General features: G+C 37.0%; 1 protein-coding gene across 2 annotated transcripts in view; it reads right to left on the reverse strand.

Moving 5' to 3' along the window:
* The window catches only part of Naglu (N-acetyl-alpha-glucosaminidase), an 84,229-nt gene that overhangs the window by 47,839 nt on the left and 10,686 nt on the right, over positions 1-25,704 (reverse strand). For both annotated transcript variants that reach the window (XM_089232757.1, XM_089232758.1), the window contains 4 exons: positions 23,913-23,955; positions 22,298-22,449; positions 21,959-22,140; positions 10,349-10,496 (listed from right to left, as the gene is read on the reverse strand). In XM_089232757.1, coding sequence (XP_089088883.1) covers positions 10,349-10,496; positions 21,959-22,140; positions 22,298-22,449; positions 23,913-23,955 — 525 coding nt within the window. The remainder of the gene's footprint in view (positions 1-10,348; positions 10,497-21,958; positions 22,141-22,297; positions 22,450-23,912; positions 23,956-25,704) is intronic.

The following is a 25,704-nucleotide window of genomic DNA, read 5'->3' on the forward strand; positions in this document are numbered from 1 at the left end:
AAGTTTCATTAAGTGTGAAGGTGAAAAGGCGCAACGATTTCACGGATGTCGTCAATTATTATTATTTTTGTTCACCATGCTCCTCAGTTGTTGTTTTAACAAAAAAGAAAAAAAAAATACAGCACAAATTCTCATATTTTGTAAAGAATATAAATGATTTGAATTTTTAGTTTTTCGTGAAATTCTTTGAAAAACAAATAAGGAGACTGTTTCCCATTAAAAGTCAGTCATAGCGTAATTTTACTTTGTATCCCTAAGGAGAAAATTTAATAATTACTTAGCGTGATGAGGGTTTACATTTCTTTTTTGTAAAATATATATTTTTTAAATAGATAATTTCCTTTTAGTGATCAATATCTTTCGAAAGGATCGGTAACATTGACAAACATTTTTTTTTTCGTGTCTCAAGTATTAAACCGAACATTAAAAGCTCCGTTATTTTAAGAAAATGACTTTTTGGGTAATAAAATCTTAAAAAAATAATTTTAAGTGTTACATTATACACTAAGTGGTTAATTTATTATACGACCACATTATAAGGTTCCAAAGAATGTTAGTTATGACGTGTTCAGTTACACCGTTACCGCTAGGGAGCGAGACTGGTATAAAAGCCGGAATGCTTGGTGCAGACGATGGAAATCTGAGGGCAGGACTCGGCGAGAAAATCCTTGCATTCCGCATTCCGCAGACGATGGAAATGATTTACTTGTGAAAGTGTTGGTCAAGAGAAACTGAGTTTCCAGAAGTGACTTAACAAAGCGTAAGTCAAGTGTAACTTATACGTACACCAAAATACAGTAGCCTATATATAGCACATATAAATCTAGGGTTCTACTGAACTGTCCACTGTACACTGCATCGCATGGGGTTTGAAAGACAATCATACCTTTGCCATCTGCGGCTAATAAGTGAAATACACTGCACCTCATGCCACTGAAGATTGCATTGGGCATTGATTAAAACTAACCATGTGGTCTGGTCAATGAATTTTGAGTTAATCCTGCGAAATGGTGCAGTGAGAATTTTGCGGAAACATCGAAGAAGTGTGGACCCTAAATGTTCGACTCAGTGTTATCGTCTGAGGTCTGTTTTCTCCGAATGATTTAACTTTAAGTTATTTAATTCCTATAGGACAGTGGTTCTCAAATTTTTGTCGCCCGCGATATCTTTTCCCTAGTCATATAGTTTATCCCTAGTTTATCCATGACTCCACGGAATAGTTCTGATAAGAACCATTTCAAAGCATCGAAGAGGCACACTTCAATATTAACAATTCATCGTGACACCCCTGACAGTTTGGCGACACCCCTAGGAGCCGCGAAGCACACTTCGAGAAATAGCTAGAAACTGCAATAAGACGAAAAATATCTGATTATTTATCATATCTAATACTTTAACTATTTTTGCTGACGAAGTTTTTATTATTCTATGTTTTATCCTAGTAGTGACTACTTTCAACGAGGTATTTTGTCAAGTTATGGTGCTCACGTGACCGCGACTGGTTTTACGAGTTGTTGCGGGTATTAAAGAAACATTTTTAGGGACCAGTTTCCAACATTTTACAATGGAATAGCTTACCCGCAGGAGTAGTAAATTCTAACACAATTGACACGTTTAAAAAGAAATACGATAAACATATTGGGGTAAATCGAGAACCTATCCATACTTGGATAAGACAACAATATAAATATTTTTTATGGGCATTGTACTATATCTTATCATGTATATATAGTTTTTAGTTTTTATAATTGTATTTTTGATGGGTTGCTGTATTCTAGAAATATATGATATCCATATTGGTCATGAGCATCTTTTTTTTTCAGCCACCTCGTTGGGAATTTTGCCTGCTGTGGCCTTGTATTTGTATATTTGTATTTAGACTGTCTAGTGACGTAAAAATCGATGAGTAATCCAAGCCACATTTCCACATGGACAAGTGAGGTGATTTGTCTAGGATCCCATAATCACAAAGGTCGAAACTTAAACAATATACGGCTAACCACAGATCTTTTACCGAAGTTGCAGAAAGCTTTCAATTCCCGTTTTGCCTAAGGTTCCCTTAAAGTGAAACTTTACTCAGTTCTTCTTTCCAGTGTGTTCCAGACATGCTCGATATGGTCCATGACTATGGAACATTTGGGTCTGTTCATTTGGATGATTCTAAAAGTTTCACACTGTTTGATCTGCTATGATTGTCTATGAATTCGACATTATCTACAAACTGCTTCAGCGTAAGGAATGCTTTTTTTTTTATAATTTTCAATATTTTTTTATCAATAGTTTATAGCCAAATGAAAATTTTCCCTTGCTTTTTTCCCATTAGTGACACAGTCCTGGAACACCAGTTGCCACTTACCAAATTTTGTGTTGAAAAGGTTTAGAAGAATGTAGCTATCACAAGTTTCAAGAATATCGTGTCTCTGGCCCAAAATCACCGTTGTCTTTCCAGTCATGGGAAGCTGATCCGGGTGCCATTGTCGAACGTCATACGTCAACGTGGCATTATGGTTTAAGGGACTATCACCATCAACATCACCAACCGATCACCTTATCACCTTTTGTACGAATAACGGGTACACTTTTTATCGATAAATTCGATCAGGGTATCGACGGAATTGTTAGCGAATTTCGCAAGTGACGTGAAGCTAATTGGGGTAGTCAGGAATCCAAGCGATGGAAAGATGTTCCAGACAAACTTGAATATGATTGCAGCATGGACTGATGAATGGAGACCGACTGATGACCGTTGATAAGGACATGGTCGTTCATTTTGATTCGAGCAACCCACGTTTCACTTACGAGTTGAATGGTACAGTAGAACCTCTCAATAACGGACACCCACGGGACCAAAAATTTTGTCCGCTAATCGGTAGATCAGTTCGTTCAGCAGAAATTTCTCTAGGCAATGCTTCTCGAGTCTTTTACCCGGAAAAAGGATGTCCGCAGGGATCGGTATCTGGACCCCTTCTGTGGAACCTAATAATAAATGACCTCCTGCGTGTTCTTTCAAGTCACGAATACTGCTCAAAGATTGCTTTTGCTGATGATCTGCTTTTGATTGTTCAACGGAAGAAGTTTACTGATGCTTGCGGAACGTCTCAGGTAATTCTCGATCTGGTTACTTCTTGGGCCAAATCTTACAAGATGGAATTCAATCCTGAAAAAAGTAAAGTTATGATGGTGCATAAAAAATGTCCGGATGGAGGTGGAGTCAATGTAACTCTGGATGGCGTGGCAGTTGAAGAAGTTGAAGAAATGAAATATCTAGGAATCATTGTCGACAAAAAATTCCAGTGGAAAAAACACATCACATACCTCTCTAGGAAATGTGAAAGTGTTTTGAATGGCCTTTTGAGAGTATCTCAGAATACATTTGGATTGAAATCTGATGTCTTGTGTTTAATATACAATCAGGCCATCGTTCCTATTTTTACATATGCTTCCAGAGTTTGGGGTGATTCCCTGAAAAAGAAAATAAATCGTAAGAATATTCTGAAAGTTCAGCGGAGATTTCTTTTGAGAATTGTTAGAGGATATCGTTCAGTTAGCTACGAGGCACTATTTGCTATTTCTGGGCAAACACCTATTGACATCCTTATCCTCTACAATAACGAGGCCAAGAACATATTTTCAAGAAATTGTGATGACAATTCCCTTTCGGGTATAGTACCTTTTTCATCTCTTCCGCACCCAGCGACACGAGCTGCTATCGCACTTGTAAATTACAATGAAGAGTCTTTTCCTAAGTACGATCTCATCTGTTACACTGATGGCAGTAAAATTGATGGCAAAGTGGGTCTCGCTTACGTTGCTTATAAGCAAGAGAATGAGCTCCTGTTTCGCCAATTCAGATTAGAAAATAACTGTTCTGTTTTTCAAGCCGAGCTCCTCTGCTTGAATCTTGCCACCAAGTGGATTTCATTTTGTGTTGGAAACGATAATAATAGCGCGCTGATATGTTCAGATTCTCTCTCTTCTTTGCAAAGTCTACAAGATATAAATTCTACAGAAAAACTTGTGGTGGAGACACAATGTCTTATAAATGATCTTAAAAAGAAAAAATATATAATCGATTTCACACATGTTCGAAGTCACTGTGGCATCACTGGGAATGAGAGGGCAGATGATCTCGCACGGTCTGCTACACTTCTTAATGTCATAGAAAATGTGAAAGTCCCAAAATCTCACTATAAATATGTGTATCGACACAAATCAATCCATCAGTGGAACACAGAGTATGTCAGTTCCAAAAATGCCAGGCCGGTAAAGAAATTCTTCCCTTCGATTCCGGCGAGAAGGAAGTGTTACCATTTCTCCACAAATTTCCATCTGACCCAATTTATTACTGGGCATGGGAATTTTCAAAGTTATCTTGCGAGAATGAAACTTGCCAGTAGTTCGCTGTGTATATGTGGAACCAATGAAGAAGATCCTATGCATCTTCTTCTGTCGTGCAAAAATCTAACGAAGGAGAGGGTTCATTTCAGAAAAGAACTTAAGAAACTGTCTATTTCTTGGCCGCCTGCATTGTCCGATTTGGTCAAATCAAAGGAAGTCCTTCGCATTCTAAAAATATATGTACAAAATATCTTTGCGAAAAAATAATTGGTTTCTATTTTATTTTTTGTATATACAATGTGTACATTCTCATTTTCCTTGCAAGTGCTGTTTTCGATTCTTGAATAATTAATCAAAATTTCCATTTAAGTACTAATTATTATTATTATTATTGTTATTATTATTATTATTTATTTTTTTTTTTTTTCTCACTATCTTTGTATGTATGTATTGGTGTGTGTATATATATGTGTATGTGTGGATATATATATATACTTATGTGTGGTCGTATATTTTTCTATTCACGTGTGTGTATTGAATTTTTTTTTTTTTTTTCATTGCATTGATACCATATGGCATTCACTGGTGCAATATTGCGCTTTGAAGTGCATTCGTATATTGTTTGTTATTGTACATACTGATCTGATTTTTCCTTTCTTTTGTATTACGCTGTATTGCAAATTTTGAGTTTCTTGAACCGTATATGTTTGTTGTTGTTACTTACGTTTGTAAGCCTCGTGGTATACTCTGTGGAACACGGGGAGTTGTTTCTGAAGGACCCAAATAAAAAAAAAAAAAATCGGTAGATACAGTATACAGTGAAACCTCGTTTTCATACGACTTTCACATTTATACGACGTTCGGATTTGGTCGCAATTGGTTCCTATGCATTTTAATGTTAAAATGTTTATGCTACTGTAAAGATGATACACTGGTAGTTAAGCATATTCACCAACCGTCTCTATAAAGATAGTTTGTTTAAATTTCAGTACATTCATCATTTTTACCGTCGATTATGGTAATAATTCCCAAATAAAGTTGAGAAGTCTAATAAATATGGAAAAATATTTATGACCTTTCTTCTATCCATTAAACCAATTAATTATTTTTGCCGCACATGATACGTTCACTACACATATTTTGCAATAAAAATTAAAATATGTGTGAAGATAAAAACATTCATAACACAATTATCAGTCTTGTGATGTGTTGACTTTCTTCACACGTATCAACAAACAAAACCACCCCATTACCATTCGAATTCACCATCCTGTACCATAGTTATGTTCAGTTAAAAATGAGTAATTAATTGACCATTTTTCATTTTTGGCAACACGATTCTGGGATTAAACATAATCTAAGTTGAATATGATAAATTTTCGGTTGACCAAAAAATTAAGTATATTTCTTGATTTGGAGTTTGAAAAAAAAATAATTAGAATTTGCCTGATTTTACTGTCCGCTATCGAGAGTGTTCGCTAACGGGGAGGTGAAATACATCAAAACCCTATTCCACGGGACCGGGGATCAGAGGGACGTCACCGATTCGGGAATTCTCATTGACGAGTGGCTTAGATTTTCTGAACATTTTTCAGCGGTGGTTAAAAAAGTGAACAGAAAACGCTCACACACACAGTTTTTCATTCTTTAAAAGGTCTCTTCTCGTTCTTCTAAAGTCATTCTTCTTCTTTTCCGAGGATTAGTTCGTTTTGCATTGGAGTATACCGTAAGGTTTTGGGGACCAATACCTACAGACGGACATAGAGTTGGTTGAGGGGGTACAGAGAAGAGCTACGTGTACTCTTGTTGGCACACAAGGCTTGAGATATGAAGATCATTGATCATTTGATCATTTTTGTTGCACCACGGTCATTTTCTGTATGGGAGACCATATGTAGACCGGGACCAACAATTTATTGCCGATTCCGATCGACAGCTTTTTCATACTCACCGAGAGGTTGGTGGGCTAACCCCTCGATGTGGGGACTCCTTGCGGTAACAATCTTTATTTGTGGTCATGTTGCCGTTTCTGTTGTACATCTGTGTCAGGAAACTTTCTGACAAGGACGAATCGGGTATCAAACTCACGATACCTCTAAACGTCCTTTAATACTTTAGGCGGGTATCTTATCGACCTGGGTTACCGCGCCCCTGAGCTATGAAGAAAGACTTGAGTCCTTGAATATGTTGATCAAAGTGTTTAAAATTTTCAACGGGATGGATGGGATGGATCATGAGTTATTATTCAACTGCTCATTTATTAATCAACTGCTTCGAGACAAGGGAACACCAGTATCGTTTAGTAAGGGCCAATTCCAGATTATGATATCGCAGGGAGCTTTTCTCTAATAAAGATGTTGATAAATGGAATAGCTTATCTCCGGGGGTTGTGAATTCTAACACAATTGACACGTTTAAAAAGAAGTACGATAAACATAGTGGGATGTAAATCGTAGCTATCCATACTTAGACAACCATAATATTTTTTATGGCCAATTTGTTATAGAGTATTAATTATTAGTTTTCAATTTCGTGATACGTATACGCTTTAATATTGGGTTGTTGTATTTTGGTTATATTAGGCATCCATATTTTTATGGGTATCTTTTTTCAATCACCTCGTTGGGGGCCTTTGTATTTGTACAATGACATGACGCCAGCATGTTGGTGACGTCTATAACCTGTCGTGCTATCCTAATGGCGGACCAAGGGTTATTTTGAACAAGATAATGCGTGTCTCGATAGAAAACACGAACAGACAGTCTCTCTGACATATCCACGCAATTCCGTTGAAAGCAAAATCTCTCAAATTGGACGTGGAATGAATGCTCATTCTCTGCCTACTACTACTAAACCATACGCGTACCTCGTCCATATTCCTCTGCGGAACCTCTAACGAATTGGTACATGTTGGAATGTGCGTGTACGTGTAGTGAAACCTGACATGAAGTTTGTTTCTGTGTAATGCTTGTTATGTGTAGTGTGCTGCCATCTGTTTTTTCTAACTATGAGTGAAGTGTAATGATTGAATAATTGTATCATTGTAGGCCTATTGCTCTCTGTGGCGAGACTTTTCAAGGGGGAGATCAGCTCGCATTTGCGTCTTGAAGTTGGGAACTACAGGAAACCAACTTCAGCCGACCACCACTGCGGCAACGGTGGGGTTCGAACCCGGATCTTCGCGATGCGAGTCCGTCACTATGACCACTCGACCACCATAGCTTCTCATGCTCTGCCTGCAAATCGAGGACAAATCTGGTTAACGCTACATGACCAGTAATACCCGAACATTGCCGTGCTAAGTAACTGAGTACATAGCACGTTCTGGGTAATCTCATCATATTCACTGATAATTGTGTATAGTATTTAGCCACACGACACGAGTAGAGATTTCGAAATAGAGATATCGCATGCTCAGAACATGATTTTGTACCTGTGTTTTATAAAATGTATTCTAATTGAATGATCTTAAATCTCAGCGGTGACTTAAAATGATTATTATCGGTAATTCCTATGCGTCGAGGAGGTTATTAAGTACGGTAATCGAATTTTTTTGCCATATGGTTTATGCCACGAGTCATGTTATAGATTCGTTTTAATACTATCCGATGCTAGATGGAGAACTGTGAAAGTATCGTCCCAAGTAAATTTGCGCAAAATCGTTCCAACAATGACGTCTCATTATTAATTTTGATTGGTGAGTATTTGCAACAAATTACCATGGTTCGAGTTTCCAAAATATCGTCTTTGAAACTAAAAATGATAACGTGCCATACTGCTTGGAAAGGTAATTCGACAGCTTACGGGACGGCACCTAAAAAACTGTGCTGTTTGCATTCTGTGGTAAGTAACTGTCGTTTATACCTCTCAAGATTTTTTGTCTTGTCTTTTTTTGCGATATGAGCACAGATTTTAGGACGCTGCTATCAAATGTAGCCTGTGAGGCTGCCTAGGCTACATTATACTGCTCTAAAAAGTTTCAAATCCGTAATATCCCATTCGAAAACAAAATTTAATGGTTCCTCTTATGAAGAAAGTGACGAGAAAAAACATTTATACAGGGTTTCCTGTAAGTGCTAATGCAGCCTTTATCTCATCAACTGCCATTCGTAGAAGCATGATTCCAGTTAAAAAAATCCTCAGAAGGCTTTCAGAAATTAACCTGTACCAATTTTGAGAGTGAAAGAGTATCCCAAAAAATAAAAAATAAAAAAAATCTAAATTTTTTATACGGTGCACTTGTCCCCTCTCACTTCCATTAAAGAGTTGTTGCCATTCATTACGCGGACATGCATAAGTGAGATGCACCTCTACTTTTTCAGTATTACTAAAATGCGCCATTATCCCGTACATTACAACTGTTAGAATGTGTGTGTGTGGTTGCACGCTGGAATAAATTCACAAGGCCGGCGTCCGCGGCTTTCATTCACTGTGACGCAGATTTGCATACGGGTTTTTCTTCTTTCCCAGGTTACATTTGCATGCATGTGGTGTTCTTTTTATCACGATAAATTTCAACAGGAATACCGTTTGAACGTTTGCGGAGCGGCCGTTTCGAAACCCGCTAGCCCGTTTGCGATTCATGTTAGACCATGCATTCTTTGATGACAATTGTTTGTATTGGTGTGTACGAGCACCTCTTAAAGTTTTTCCCATCTTTTCTGAGAATCACCCTGCATATATATTTATAAAGAGGAATAAAAAATGGCAAGACCTCAACAAACACCACAATGCAAATGATTGTGGGCTTAGCTTAGATAACACTGATAACACTGTATTATATCTAATATAATCGATGCTTATTAGGCGGCGCAACAAACGAGACCACCAAAAATCCAGTACGGAATATTTTCATATAAAATATGCTCTGCTGCTGTCTTTAATTTTTTGAAGAAATTCACGAGATGACAAAAAAAAAATTATTAATTGAGATTTTTATCGTTTTTCCCTATAACTTTTGAAACATCGTTTCATTGCGACTTACATTTATAATGATTAAGATTATTTTGCGAATATATTGTGACATATATTTGTTCGCACGGTGTATTAAAAAAGTATACGAATTTTACGCGAACGTTCAATTTTATCGTGGAAACACTTCAAGTAATACGATAGTTACAGTGGAAGTAATTCTATAAACACAATCCTAGAAATAGGACAAACAATTCCCATCTCACAATTGTGCCTTAGATTCATAAAGAGAATCTCTCATCATGAGCATTATTCATAATTTTTGTTCGATATTCTATTGAGCAATAATTCCCTTGTGAGGGGGAAAAAACCCAATGAAGATGTGGAATGGGAGAAATACGCGGAAATTTTATTATTCATTTACAACTGATAAGTATCGAGGAAAAATGTCTAAATATCATTTTCATTCTCAAATAATCTGGGGTTCCGTAATATCTGAAATAATCATAACAGTTAATATTGGAAAACTATAGTCTACTATGTAAATTTTTTACAATATCCAAGAGAAATACGGTTCTCGAATTAAAGGATCAGAACAGATTCGGTATTAAATGTCAGCAACACCTTAATTATTAGTACTTTTAAGATTATCGTAATTGTATGGTCTTCAGTTTGAACATGTCCTGATACGAATTTCTATCATTACATGCTTGTAAGTGGATGTTGAAGAGGGATATTGCAGAGCGGCCATATGATGACTGTGACTTGACTCTGACTCAATATGCGTGCTTGCCATTAATAATCAACCGACATCCTCTTTTTCCGTTGATGCATTGCGTGCTTGCTTTATTGATAGCAGTCGGGCAGCAAGTTGGTTTCTGGTACCGGTACATTTACAAGGGATTGAAAGGATGACGAGACTAACTAATCAAAGGTATCTTGCTATCGTGCGAGAAGGCAAAAGAAATATCTCCGAAAGGAAAACGCCATTCGATATCATTTCTGCTAAAATAACCTGAAAATATGATATCAATTGTTTGATATTATGCTCATGAATTGCCATATTAAATATAGTCAACCTATATATGCATTACCTTACCCGCTTGTATATCAGTTCTTGTCCCGTAAATGCAAGAGGTAAATTGATGCCATTAAGAGCCATCCAATCGATTTCTTTTTGCCAACGTTCCCATCTCCACCAAACTGTAGAGTAGCTGAACGTGCAAACATTCATATAGTAATGATATCTAAATGAATGGGGGGGGGGGGGAATAAATATAGAATTCAATTTTCACTACAGCAATTGATTTCAACAGTCATTATAAATGTGTTAATTTTAAATAAATACATGCTGTTTTGGGACGAAAAATGATCGTTCACATAAAGAATATACAAAATATAAATAATTTTTATGTGATATTTATACAGTACTTTCGATCGCGTGGTGTACTGCCTGAATCAGTAATCATACTCCTATAAATTCGAATGGTGTTGCTTACAAAATGGTCCCGCAAAGACCACATGACTTGTTAGAAAGCAGAACAAGATTCAAATTCAAATTTCCTTTATTTAAGATTTTTAAACACAGTTACAAAACATTTAGGGGCTAAGCAAGCTTGTGAGCCCACAAAACAATATCTGATACATATCTGTCGGCATAAATAATAACGAGAGAGAAAAAGAAAGAAAAAAAAACACACATATATATAACACCAAGAAATAAGTGGCAACAGGAATGGAATTGATAAACAAAAAAATTTGACATTTAGCAGCGTATGCAAGATAAAAGAAGGTTACATTACAATATCAAACAGATAATTTAAATCTTCTTGAGTTAACAACCAAGATTTTAAATTGACAAAAAAAGATGTACATGAAGATTGTTCTTTTATTAACTGAGGAAGTAAATTAAATATTTTGGGAGCTAAATAAAGGAAAAGTTTTTGGAAACGAGTTTTATTTGGCCTTGGTACCTGTACAGTATGACGTCTAAATTGCATTCCAGACTTGTGTAATTTCAGATTGAGATGGCCACTTCTTTTATAAAACATTTTTAAACTTTTATAAACGTACAGATGTTGCAGAGGGAGTAGCTTTAATTGATTAAAAAGTGGAAATGTATGCGTGAGTCTGTGGACACCATATGTAGTTGCCGGAGGTGATAATGACATTTAAATTGAAGTAGCTATTTATCCATAGTTAAATTTTATTTGACTCCACTAAGACTGTTCAATTCTAGATACGGTTAAATATACGGTTTATTAATTAGAAGAAACACACGGCACGTTAACACATATATACGAAATAATAATACACGGACACACAGTCAAAAGACATCTCTACTCTGCAAGAAACCAAAGCCTTCTCTGGTAAAAAGCGGAAGAGAGGCTAAGAAAAGGCGCGCGCACATAACGAGGTGTTGGCAGATTTATGTTATTCGAAACCAACACCTACACACTCTTGCCGACAGCATCGCCACAGTACTCCCCCACGAGTCCGAAGGACGTTAAGCTTGATAAGGTGTTACAAAACGGACTTTCCGTCCGGACCTCGTGACGAAGCCCTGTGGCGAGGCTGGGGCATTACATATAGATGATTTGCGAACATTAGATTCTTTGCATTCGAGAGAATTAAACAAAAATGCAGGTTTTAAACGATCAATAGAAATACACTTAGATTCATTATTGATACGCAAAGTAAAAAATTTATCAGTCCTATTCAAAACTTCATAAGGTCCTTGGTAAGGCTGCTGTAGCGAACGCCTTACAGTGTCAACCCTCACAAAAACGTGTGTGGATCTGGCCAAGTCCTTGTGCACAAAAATGTTTTTTGAGGAATGATTGGACAAAGGCGAAGGACGAAGCTTTGACATAGTCATACGCAAGTTCGTGACATAATCAGATTTTGAGGTGTGCTTACCGGAATCTTTGAAGAAGTCTCCTGGTAACCTCAGAGATGTTCCGTAGACCATGTCCGCCGGCGTAGCACCAAAATCAGGTTTGAAACTTGAGCGTATCCCGAGTAGAATGGTAGGAAGAACGTCAACCCATCTTTCAGTGGCGTGACACATGATGGCAGCTTTCAAGTCCCTGTGGAATCTCTCGATGGCTCCATTGCTTTGTGGGTGGTAAGCGGTAGTACGCACCCTGTCCACACCCAGCAACTTCGCAAGAGATCGGAAGAGTTCAGATTCAAACTGAGAACCCCTGTCCGTAGTAATGCGTTCTGGAACGCCAAAACGGGAGATCCAATTCGACAGGAAAGCGAATGCCACAGTTTCAGCAGTCTGATCGGGTACAGGAATAGCTTCCGGCCATCTGGTGAATCGGTCACTGCAAGTCACAACGTAGTGATTTCCTTTACTTGGTGGAAGTGGACCCACGATGTCAATATGGACATGCGAGAACCTTGCGGAAGGTAATCCGAATGCACCAATAGGAGAATGTGTGTGACGACCAACTTTGGATCGCTGGCAATGGATGCAAGTTTTGCACCACTCTTTGCAGTCCCTTTCTAAAAATTTCCAGATGAATCGTCTGCGAACCATTTCAGTAGTAGCTTTGGCACCAGGGTGGGAGAGGTTGTGCACTGCATCAAAAATAGAGCGGCGAAACGTTGACGGTACGTAAGGTCTAATTGAACCAGTGGAAACATCACACTGTAGAGTGACTTCAGGAGAACCGAAAGTCATTGGTTTTAACTCGAGACCTGAGTCCATTTCACGAAGTAATCGCAATTCTTCCTCATCCTGAGCGCGAGCCATCTCGGCGAAATCGATACTAGGAGGTATTTCAATTTCCGATATTCTTGAAAATGCATCGGCTACTGCATTTCGATCGCCTGAAATGTGCTTGATACGGGTTGAAAATTGACTAATGAATTCTAGATGACGAATCTGCCTAGGTGAACATTTTTCACTTTTTTGGGAAAATGCATAGACCAATGGTTTGTGGTCTGTGAGAATTTCGAAGTCAGATCCCTCCAGCATATGTCGAAAATATTTAATTGCTGAATATATCGCTAGCAATTCTCGATCGTACGCACTGTATCTGCGTTCAGCTGAAGTTAGCTTACGCGAGAAGAATCCTAATGGCTGAGTTTGATCATTAACTGCTTGATTCAAAACTCCGCCAATCGCGAAATCAGACGCGTCGACAGCTAGAAGGAGATGCGCACTTGAAATAGGATGAGCCAATAGAGCAGCATTGGAAATCATTTCCTTGCATGACTCGAATGCAGATTTTGCTTCCTCAGACCAGACGATTTTTGTTTTATCCCGTTTTTGTTTGCCTTTAACTAGATCATGTAAACATGCTTGCGTAGAGGCAGCGTTTTTCATGAAACGATGATAAAAATTTATTAGTGCCAGAAAACGTCGCAGCTCATCGATTGTGTTGGGCAATGGATAGTCCAAAAGTGCGGTAACACGATCCGGCAACGGGGAAATGCCCTTTTCTGACACAAGATGACCTAAAAACTGAATTTCTTTGAGTCCAAATTGGCATTTGTCAGGATTGAGAACTAAACCGTATTCGCTTAGTCTCTTGAACAACACATCGAGATCTTGTTCATGCGACTTCTCATCAGCTGACGCAACAAGAATGTCGTCTAAGTAAACATAGCAGAAGTCGAGATCCGAGAGGATGCTGTCAACGAATCGTTGAAATGTTTGTGCGGCGTTCCTGAGCCCAAAGGTCATGAAAACATACTCAAAGAGACCGTGCGGTGTAATCACAGCCGTCTTGGGAATATCACTTTCTTTCACAGGAATCTGGTGGTATGCCTTTACAAGATCGAGTTTAGAAAATATTCTTTTTCCAGCCAGACCGAAAGAAAAGTCTTGAATATTGGGAATAGGATAACGATCAGGAGTAGTTACGGCATTCAACCGACGAAAATCACCACATATGCGCCAACCACCTGTCTTTTTTGGGACTAGGTGGATAGGACTAGCCCAAGGGCTTTTGCTAGGACGAATGATGCCTTGCTTCAAAAGCAAGTTAAATTCTTTCTTGACGGCAAAAAGTTTTTCAGGAGAAAGACGTCTAGCCTTTGCGAAGACGGGAGGCCCTGATGTTTCGATGAAGTGGATAATGGCATGTGGTTTGGGTTGAGAATTTAAGACCGAACCAGTGAGATTTGGGAACTTGGTCAAAATTTTATGGTATGTAGTGGCACCAGAAACTGTAGTTAGACCGAGAGAAGGACCAGTGGTAACGACACCAAGAGAGTATAGAGTTGTCAAATTATCAACCAACCGGCGATTCTTGACATCAACAAGTAAACCGAATCTCTCCAAGAAATCGGCACCCAAAATAGGACTTGTGACGTCGGCCACTAAGAAATTGAATGAGAATATTCTCCTCAGTCCGAGATCAAGTTCAAAATGCTTAGTTCCATATGTGTGAATTTTAGTGCCATTAGCCGCATATAACGAAAGGTCGTCAGGCTTGGAAACTTTGGCAAGTGATTTAGGAAAACAGCTCACAGCTGCACCACTGTCAACAAGAAAACGAATTTTCGATTTTCTATCACAAATGAATAAGCGACTTTGAAAGTGGCAATCTCCGGCCGCCGCTGTAACAGGATTGCCCACTAGTTTTCCGAGTGTTGGCAAGGTGAAATGCAACGATGTGCTTTTTCACCATATCGCGCATGATACCAGCACAATTTGCGTCGATCGGAGCGATCTGAAGATTTTTTCCGCTCACGAGTTTTCGAATTGTTTCGCGACCGACCTCTGTATTGGTTTCGAGAACGAGAGAGCTCTTCGACTCGTGTAGCGAGCGATGCAATTTCTTTTTTAAGCTCATGCAACTCTGAAGAAGGCAGAGGAGGTTGAGACACCTGAGAAACGACAGCGTTGAAACTCGAAGCTTCTAATATGCGATCAGCTATCTGAGCTAAAGAGTCAAGAGGATCCCGACAAATCGACAAAATTTGTTGAACACTGACGGGTAATCTTTGCTGCCATAATGTGCTCAAAACATCATCACTGATTGTGTTATTCGACAAGTTTTGCATCTCACAAAGTAGCTGGGACGGTTTTTTGTCGCCTAGCTCGCACTCATGAAAAAGAGATTTCAAGCGAGCAGTTTCAGATTGAGCAAATCGGGAAAGAATACGTTTCTTTAGAGTCTCATATAAATCGTGTGAGGGAGGATTACGTACTAAATCACTCACGTAAGACAAGATTTTTGTGTCGAGAACGGAAATCACCGAATGAAACTTCGTCTTATCCGCGGTAATGCCTGCCGTGATAAACTGGGATTCCACTTGAAGGAACCATAAATCAACGTCGGCTTCCCAAAATGGAGGCGCACGGAATGAAACACGTGAGACTTCGGTTCCCGAAAGGGAAAGTTCAGTCTGACTAGCAGTTGCTTGCGGATTTGCCATAGCGAAAGAATGAAGACGGCAATAGTCCTACGAAAGAGAGAAATATTCACTCACCACGAAACTGAAATTAAAATCCACATTGCAGAGAGGTATTCATGATTCGTTGTAACGAATCCGATAGTCCTGAGTCACCAGTTTGTGGACACCATATGTAGTTGCCGGAGGTGATAATGACATTTAAATTGAAGTAGCTATTTATCCATAGTTAAATTTTATTTAACTCCACTAAGACTGTTCAATTCTAGATACGGTTAAATATACGGTTTATTAATTAGAAGAAACACACGGCACGTTAACACATATATACGAAATAATAATACACGGACACACAGTCAAAAGACATCTCTACTCTGCAAGAAACCAAAGCCTTCTCTGGTAAAAAGCGGAAGAGAGGCTAAGAAAAGGCGCGCGCACATAACGAGGTGTTGGCAGATTTATGCTATTCGAAACCAACACCTACACACTCTTGCCGACAGCATCGCCACAAGTCTATTTTTACTCAGAATGATACGGATGAAGGACTTCTGTGTGATAAAAAGTGAATAAAGATTGCTGAAGTATGTCCTACCCCAACATGTAATGCCGTAACTCAATCTAGATTCTACTAACGCAAAATAAAGAAGTTTTAAAATGGATTGGGAACATTTATTCCTGATAAAATAAAATTTCCTAATGTTCCGATTTAATTCTACACTCAAATAATTAATATGTGTTTTCCAGGATAGTTTTGAATCTAAAAAAATCCCTAAATACTTAAAGGTGTCTACTCTATTTACAACTGTGCACATACAATCCGAGATACAGCCATCTGTCACACTATGATATTTTAGGACACCAAAATCATCGAAAGTACCAGAACCAAATAACATATATTTAGTTTTATCTGTATTTAATTTTAAATTATTATTTCTAAACCAGATATTTATTGAGTTAAGATCATTTTGCATGTTATTCCTCAAGTTGATTGAAGAGCTTTCAGAGTAACAAAGAGCTAAATCATCAGCAAAAGCAGTGATTTTTCCTTTCAAATTAAAGTTACACAGGTCATTTATATATATTAGGAATAAAATAGGTCCAAGTACTGATCCTTGAGGTACACCAGATGTAATTTGTCTTTTAGAACTCAAAACGGAATTTACTTTCACACTTTGAACTCTGTTAGTAAGATATGATTTGAAAAATTTAAGTGGCAAACCCCGAATTCCTGCATATTCTAGTTTGGTTAGAAGAATACTGTGATTCACGGTATCAAAAGCTTTGCTGATATCTAAAAATAATGATGCAACTTTACAATTATTGTTATCTGCTATATACACATTTGAGAGAAAATTAACAAGAGCGTCCTCTGTACTTTTGCCTTTCTGAATCCAAATTGGTTCTCACTAAAAAAATTAATGCTGTCAAGAAATTTAATTATTCTGGATTTAATTATTTTTTCTATGACCTTTGAGAAGACAGATAGTAAAGAAATCGGTCTGTAATTATTAACATTCTTTTTGTTCCCTTTCTTGTGTATTGGAGAAACAATTGCAAGTTTCAGGCACTCTGGAAATACGCCAGTGATAAAACTTAAATTAAAAATAAACGATAAGACATCACTTACATATGGTGCAATGCACTTCAATGTTATGGAATTAATTTTGTCAAATCCTGACGATTTTTTGGAGTGTAAAGAATTTATTATACTCAATACTTCATGACTATCCGTAGGGTATATAAAAAAGGATTTCTCAAAAAAATTTAAATTTGAACAATTTAATGAATTACAATTATTAGGAAGATTATTGTTACAAAAATTAGAAAAAAAGTCATTAAAACATTCAGCAATATCAATTGGATTCGTTATTTCACCAGTTGTTTCAGTAAAAACCGTGTCAATGCTGCTATATTTATCCTCACCAATTAATTTGTTAATTAAATTCCATTGAGATTTTGAATCACCGTTTGCTTGAATAAATGCTGAAGTATAATAATCATTCTTATTTTGTTTTATCTCATTGTTTAACATATTTCTAAATGTCTTGAAATTATATCGCAGCTCAATATATAACGGTTTCTTTTTAATTTCTTTTAATAATCTATGTTTAATTTTAATTTTTTCATAAATATTTTTCGTAATCCAGGGTTTTCTTATCCTTTTATTATACTTTACTCTAGTAGAAGCATCAACACAATTCTTAATTAAATCCAAGAAAGTATTCATTGCCGAGTTTGCAGATTCACAACTGTAAACAGTATCCCACGTAACCATTTTTACAAGATCAATGAATTGATTTTTATCAAGATAGGTAAAGCACTTTGTTTCACAATTTGAGTCATTGCTGTCATGATCTGTTTCTAAATAAAATAAAGCCATTTTATGATCAGTTATGCACAAATCGAGAAGTACAGCTTTTTTTGAATTTAAATTCCTGGATCTACAAAAAATGTGATCTATGCAAGTTGACGTTTCATCGGTTTCTCTAGTTGGAGAATTAATTAACGATTCAAATCCAGATCTTGACATCAAACAGATTTCTCGCTTTGAGTAAATAAAATGTGTCCAAAGAACTATATCTCTACGAGACCCATTGTTTTCGAATGAAGCACAAAACAACATTAATGACGTCACATCGGCGAATGGAATCAGGCTAATGGAATGTGTGTGTGCCCTACCAATCGGTAACACCTACTACCGGCGCCATCTATAAGTAGAACTCTCTAGACATTTCTGATTGCGACGCCTTGAAACCCTAGCGAGATCATCGAGGGCGGGAAAACCAGCTTTCTATTCAATGTGACGTCTGATCCTTGAAAAAAAACGGCATAGAGGAGAGCTATTGCGTGGCTGTAGCGATAATACTGACGCCTGGACCTTTCCAGTGGCAATATCTTCGGCTACAGGAGGCACTGCTACGACTAGCCACCAGTGTTCATCAATACGCATCTGATTCACGCATCAAACTTCAATTTTACTCCTCCAGATTTCGTTGAAGAGTGGAAACATTCCTTAAAAATTTAGATAATTTTTAACGAGTTTTTTAATAGAGTCATTTCTCTTATTTTATGAAGAAAAAAAAGTTTGCCCCTCTCTCTTTTTACAAAATTACCCCTTAAAATTTTTGAGAGCAGGGGAATTAAGATTTAAGGAGCGTTAAGATTTTCCTTTAACCAGCTTTGCTTGCCATCGTGTGACGTGTGACACGCGTTGGCAGTAGAATTTCGAGAACCTGTTTCGACCGGGGGGGGGGGCTTATAAACAATCTCTACGTTTCTAGCTACATTGTAGAAATTTAGCGCATCGTGATTGGCCGAAATGAGTGATGAACCATTACGTCACTCATGGTGAAATTTTTCCTGGCGCCGTTTAACAATAGATACATTTAATTGTGCTTGTACCCAGCATCGACCGTTGGAGAAATGGTACGAGACTCACGTAACGAAGGTTCTGCGTTCGATTCGGTCTGAAACCCATCCAAAATTTTTTCCCCATCCTTCCATCTTTGCTGTCATTTACTAATTTGCTAAAAAATGTTTCCATTTTTGTTTCTGATATATTCAAATGCGGTTCACATGCATCGAGAAAACAATAGCGGCTCGCGAAGTGAACGCCCAGTGAAGCTGCGTCCAGCTATCACACACACACACACACACACACAAATTTACTGATTCAATAAAAAAAATCCTTTCATTTATCGTTAAAGAACTTTGAAATTTAGTGTGTGTTTCGCCCAAAACTCCGCCTCTCCTGACGTCTTGCTAGCTTTTTTGCTCGCAGTAACCAATCACCGGCGTCCTAATGCTTCCTGTGTTACTGTGTTTCCTGTGTAATTACGCGACCGGGGGAGTTGCTACTTCACCACACACCAACCATATCGCTATACCGCAGTTTACTGCCGTTAACGAATCGGGTCAGAAATGAAGGCGCTATGTATCAGTGTTCTCTTCAAGCTCATTAGGGAAAATATTATGTTCTATATATTCTTCCCCCGATTCGAACCTGGGACCTGACGGCATCCTTCACGGTGATACACGAGCATCTCGCCACCACGCCACTCGGACGTCAACCCGGGTTACCGGAAATACCTTGATAGCCGAATAGTTTGACAAGTCGTGGGTGTTATTGATTGGTAGAGTATTAGTGAGACGGATGTGACGTAATTAACTTTATTGACGTAAAGAACTTTGTTTGATGTTTTGTTCTTGGGACATCGAGAGAGTATTTAGTTTATGCAGACTTTAAAAGACACCCTGCATACATTACCTAGATATAATAGATTTTTTGTAATGATATTTTTCTACCTCTAAATAATTCATGTCATTCAAAATCCGTTCAGATAGCGAGATGTTTCAATTTACACAATCAACGATTGTAAAAGCTTTTTCTAAGGAAAGGCAATAAAAAAAATTACTAATTTCTGTAATTAGTGTTTACTTATTCTTAGTAAAACGATAAAACGATTTTGTTCGTTGCGTTTCCTCGATAAATTTCTCTGGAAAATAAAACTAAAAAAAATAAAAAAATACCCGAACAATAAATAATAAGACGGAATATTCAAACACCAGACTATCGTTAATTAATTATTATGCAAGATTAATCATGTAAGCAATAATCTACGACAAAAAAAATTCATGAAATATATTTTTCTCATAAGTTAATACCTGATTCTTATTCGTGAGGATTTAAATATAGTCACAATGTATTTAAATGATATTTGGTTTTTCGTGGTTAATTAGTCATTAGTGGTAACTTATCGTAGCAATTCACTGGATTAAGTTTTTCAATACTTAATGAGAATTTTATTAATTATTTATTTATTTATTCGTTGGTAAAAAAAACAGTTTGTGAATAAAATATATGAAAATTTAACTTTTTTTTTTTTAAATTTCCTTTTGATATCCATTTGGTGCAGTAATATAATGAGTAAAAGAGTTGTTATGGAATCAAATATTAAGAAAAGAGGAATATTTAAGTATTAGCTCTCTAAACCGACAGAACAAACAACTGTCATGTTCAGTTCAGTAGTAAACATCGTAAAGTATGTATCGTAAAACTCACCTGTAAATATAGAAGAATGTTTAACTACTATAAAGTTTAGGTCAAAGTCTAACTATCCCTCGTGTGTGCAAAATAATCGTGGTTGGAGGAAGATGATTGAATAACCATCGAAAATACGCAGAAAAAAGCAAAAAAAAAAAAAAGATACATAAATAACAATATAAATGACCTATAACACACATAAAAATGGCTTCCGGGAAGGAGCAAGTCATCATATTTTCCGAATCATTGGCTACCTGAGTGATGTAGAGAGCTAACCATTCTGTAATAAAAGAAATTGCAAAACGATGCACTTTGTCTTCCGTGGACTACATTCCCAACATTCTTCCACTCTTTCAATGGCCGCCACATTTCAAGTTTCTCACTAGATTTTTCGAAACTGTTTATGTCGTCTTTGAGATCATATACAGAGATCATATACTCAGATACATATATCTGAGAAGCACTGGCTTGTTATACACTAATGCTCAAACGTTAAGCAGCGAAATAAAAAAGGCTTCTAAAAGCAAATGTTTTAATTATTTTTCGTTGGAGTTTACACTGACCATAGAGTGAGATGTAAAAGACACTCTATCGTGAAATCACAAAGAAAATAAAAAATCCAAAATTGAATAACTGGCGTAGAAAAGAACAATCATATATTGAGTCACAAAATGTTCAATGGAAAAGGTCGGCCAATATGGAATATGATCATCTATGTTGGATGCACAGGCTAGACAATGTCGATCCATACCAATAATAAGATTATCAATGGCATTTTGCGGTATCAGGGTCCATTTAAGCGAAAGACTTGTTCGCGCAGCTCACCGAGGATTTGGAAACGGTCATGGATAGCGGTTGAATGTCTTCCATGGATGTCTAACATATTTTCTACTGGGTTCAAGTAAAAAAAAAAAAGGGTGGCTATTCCAAACGAGTCAGCGTTTCAGACTGAACGTAATGATTGACAACACGAACTGTGTTAACTTTTGCATTATCGTCCATAAGCACGGCATCTGGTCCCGCGACAGAAAGAAATGGTGCAAGGATGTCATCTCGATAGTGCACTACCGTCTCTGAACCTCCAGTGAAGACATGAAGATCGATGCGGGCACCAATAGCAATTTCTGTCCAAATCATCATATCGTTACAATGAAGAAGTTAACTCATACTCAAAAGTTAAGCAACAACATCAGTTTGTTGCTTAACTTTCGAGCATGAGTGCACATTGAAATGTTAGTCAAGTAATATAATACTATAGTCAATAGTAGAATAATAATAATTCTCCCTTACTTATCGTTGGAAGTTCTCACCACTGGCGAATCGAGTCGAGGTAATATTTCAGGCAAACTCAATTGATTACCAGACCAAGAAATATGGCAACTGCAATAATATTTCAAGTAATGGTGTAAACCACTTGCAGCAGCGTAGCCTTTGTTTCCGGTGATAATGACGGTGCCATTGTCATTTTCGATCTAAAGAGAATGCAGCAGTAATTCGCTCTTGGATTAATTTACTTTCGCGTCATTAAGCAAATATTTATCGAGTTATAAAAATACATTATATATCAGTGGTTTATACTCGAAATATTGTATAACAATCCGGAAAGATCTGAAAATTTTCTTACAGTACCTGAAATGTGCTTCTATCGGGATTATTACCGAGAGAGAAGTCGATTTCAATGATAAATTCTCGAGCACGTTCTGGAATCAATCGCCTTAAAAGTTCTTTCACGGCTTCGGCTTGTGCCTCGGCTCCGACTACCGACGAAATAGTTTGATGCCCTTGAATAGGAAATAAAAAATTTTCAATCGATATCCTTTTGTGAAGTGAGTCTTGGTAAGAGTTTTGATGGTGGAACTAAAACCCTTTAAATATTTATGGCTTGTGACATATGAAAGTTGAGCAATTGCGCAGTGAGAAAATTTGTAACGTTATCTTTCATTTACACATTATTTATCTATCCGCCACTATAGTTGGAAATGCGAGAAGTTTGTTTATACAGAGAGTTAACAAAACAACACCGTTAGATAGTTAGCATGTATAATGACCATGGCCAAACAAACACGATACCTAATAAAAATAGCTAATTCTAAAGAAAATAAGCTTATTCAAGGATACTCAAACATAATATTTACGAAGTTTTGAAATACTGATTCACATAACGGTATGGAATATTTGTTAGGCTTGATACGATATGAAACACCATATACAGTACCCGTCGCTAGCAAAATCATCGGATAATAAAATCAGTCACTTTATGAAATCAAATTTCAAAAACGAAACCAAATCAATATCATCACATAATAAAATTCCCGTTTCATAAAAATCAACATCGCCGCTTTTAAAAATAAAAAATATTTTTGAAATTAATTTCATATACAAAGAACTAGAAAGGAAATTAACCTCTTGTGTGAATTATAATATTTAGTTTATTTTTGGCATCAGGACTTCGTTTTTGCAAATTTTTTATTTTAACAGGAAAATATAAGCATACTTTTTCCGAAAACATCTGTATAAGAACTATTTATACATTGTAAATTTGTACGTGCAAGTTAGTTAGTTAATTAATCTATACATATAAAGTAACATGTTCTGACTGACTGATTCACTGATTCATCATCACCAAGACGAAACCGCTGAAGCTATAAACATGAAATTTGATCGGGGGTTTTACTTTCGGTTCATAACGTAGACTCACTAAAGAAGGGTTTTTCAAAATCCCCCCTCTAAAGGGAGTTCACAAGGGGTTTTAAAGGTCATACAGGGACATCACGTCGAACCGAAACCACTGAAGTGAAAAACATGGAATTTATTTATTAATATATGCTTATTCTTAATTTCGATTTTATTTTGTTATTGCATATCATTTTAGTGTTTTCGGCATTTTTTTGAGAAAAAAAAAATTGAAATAGGGGGAACAAAAGATTTTTCCTGGGTTACCCGAACTTCTTAAGGCGTCTGTATTTCTGATTAACGTTTTAAACCAGGTTTAACTAACTCATAACGATAAAAACAAAGAGAAAAGAAATAGATGTAATGAATAATTTCAATCAATGGTGGAAATATTCCCAATTTAATATTTTGGTCGGTTGCCAATGAAACAAAACTTTTACTTTTTTTCTCTCCTTTGTTCTAAGAAGAGCATGAAGTGAAAATTATTGATTTCATTGATTAAAAATCCGTGGTCTGTTATTTTTAGTTTTCCTACGACACGCAAGAACAAAACCATTTTATTCCTGCTTACCTTCAACGAAAACTGTAGAATATGACAGGAATACCAGCAATATCTGAAAAAGAAAGTCATTGTTACAACGGAATTATATTATAGTATTATCAATAAAGATTGATTATATAGAGTTTGTAAATGAATAGGTCGAAAGGAAAAAAAAATCAAAGTTACATCGATTTATCTTTAGTAAGAAAAAATAAGAGAACATTTGCGAAAATCTTTGCAACTTAATCATGCAAGCACAGATAGTGTGTGGTATGAAATATTTCTTAATACACTTTAGACACGCAAAGTTAATAATGAATAGTGTGCAACCTGGAGCAAATGATTGAAATATTTCATTTCAGGCTCAAGCTTGACGGAGAAATGCCACACTATGAAGTTTAAGTGCATGATCGCTTATTTTGGTTCGGACAATGTACGCTTCACTTAAGAGTTGAATGGTATTACTATCCCGGATGCAACTAGGGTCACCGATTTGAGAATTCTAATTGACGAGCGGCTTAGGTTTTCTGAACATTGTTCAGCGGTGGTCAAAAAAGCGAATAGAAAGCTTAAAAAATAAAATTTTCAACGAGATGGATAAGATGGACCATTAATACACCGTCAAGAAACTGCTTCGACAAGGGGACGCCAGTATCGTTTAGTAAGGGACAATTCCAGGTTGTGGTGTCACAGGGAGTTTTCTCTAACAGGGTTGTCAATAAATGAAATAGCTTACCTCCAGGGGTTGTGAATTCTAAACACACAAGTTTAGAAAGACAAGTTTAGATCCGTTTAAAAAGACGTACGATGGACATAGTGGGATAAATCGGGAACTATCCATATACTTAGATAAGAAAACCATAATTTTTTTTGCAGGCAGTGTATTATATACATTGGGATTCAGAAAAGATGGGAAAAACTTTAATGAGGTGATAGTACACACCAATACAAACAATTGTCTTCCGAGAATGCATGGTCTACCATGAAACGCAAACGCTCTATTGCGTTTCGAAACGGCCGCTAAACAAACGTTAAAACGGCATTCCCGTTGAAATTTATCGGGAGAAAAAGAACACCATATGCATGCAAATGTAACCTGGGAAAGAAGAAAAAACCATATGCAAATCTGCGTCACAGTGAATAAAAGGCGCGGACCCCAGCCCTGTGAAGTTATTCCAGCGTGCAACCGTTCTAACAGTTGTAACGTACGGGATAATGGCGCACTTTAGTAATACTGAAAAAGCAGACGTGCATTTCATTTACGGAGCTGCAAACGGAACGACCGTTTCGAAATGCGCTTGCGCGTTTGGGTTTCATGTTAGACCATGTATTCTTTGATGACAATTGTTTGTATTGGTGTGTACTATCACCTCTTAAAGTTTTTCCCATCTTTTCTGAATCACCCAATATTATTAATGATTATTTTTTTTGTGATACATGCTGTTATATTTGGTTTCTGTATTATGGTTACTTGAAATCCATATTTTTCATGGGCGTAATTTTTTTAGCCACCTCGATAGGCAATTCGCCTGCTGTGGCCCTTTGTATTTGTATGTAATGGTGTAGCAGCGAAGAAGCGTGGCGTGCCGAATGGAGCCAGGTAGTGTTCAACGACGAATCTGTGAATATCTCTCCTGCCTCATAAATCAGTGTTTTTCAACCTTTTTCAGCCCGCGGCCCACTTTGGACCATACCTTTTTCTCGTGCCCCCCTCCGTATTTTAACCAGCCCCCCCCCCACCCTCATACGATAGCTAAATCTTTACCACTTATCGAATTTTATCAAAAATAAATTCATGAATAACAAAAATTTTATAAATAAG

Source organism: Pholcus phalangioides, unplaced genomic scaffold (genome assembly GCF_987345545.1).
Source record: "Pholcus phalangioides strain wild (caught in Gottingen) unplaced genomic scaffold, Ppha-v1.0 ptg000007l_1, whole genome shotgun sequence".
Classification (NCBI taxonomy): domain Eukaryota; kingdom Metazoa; phylum Arthropoda; class Arachnida; order Araneae; family Pholcidae; genus Pholcus; species Pholcus phalangioides.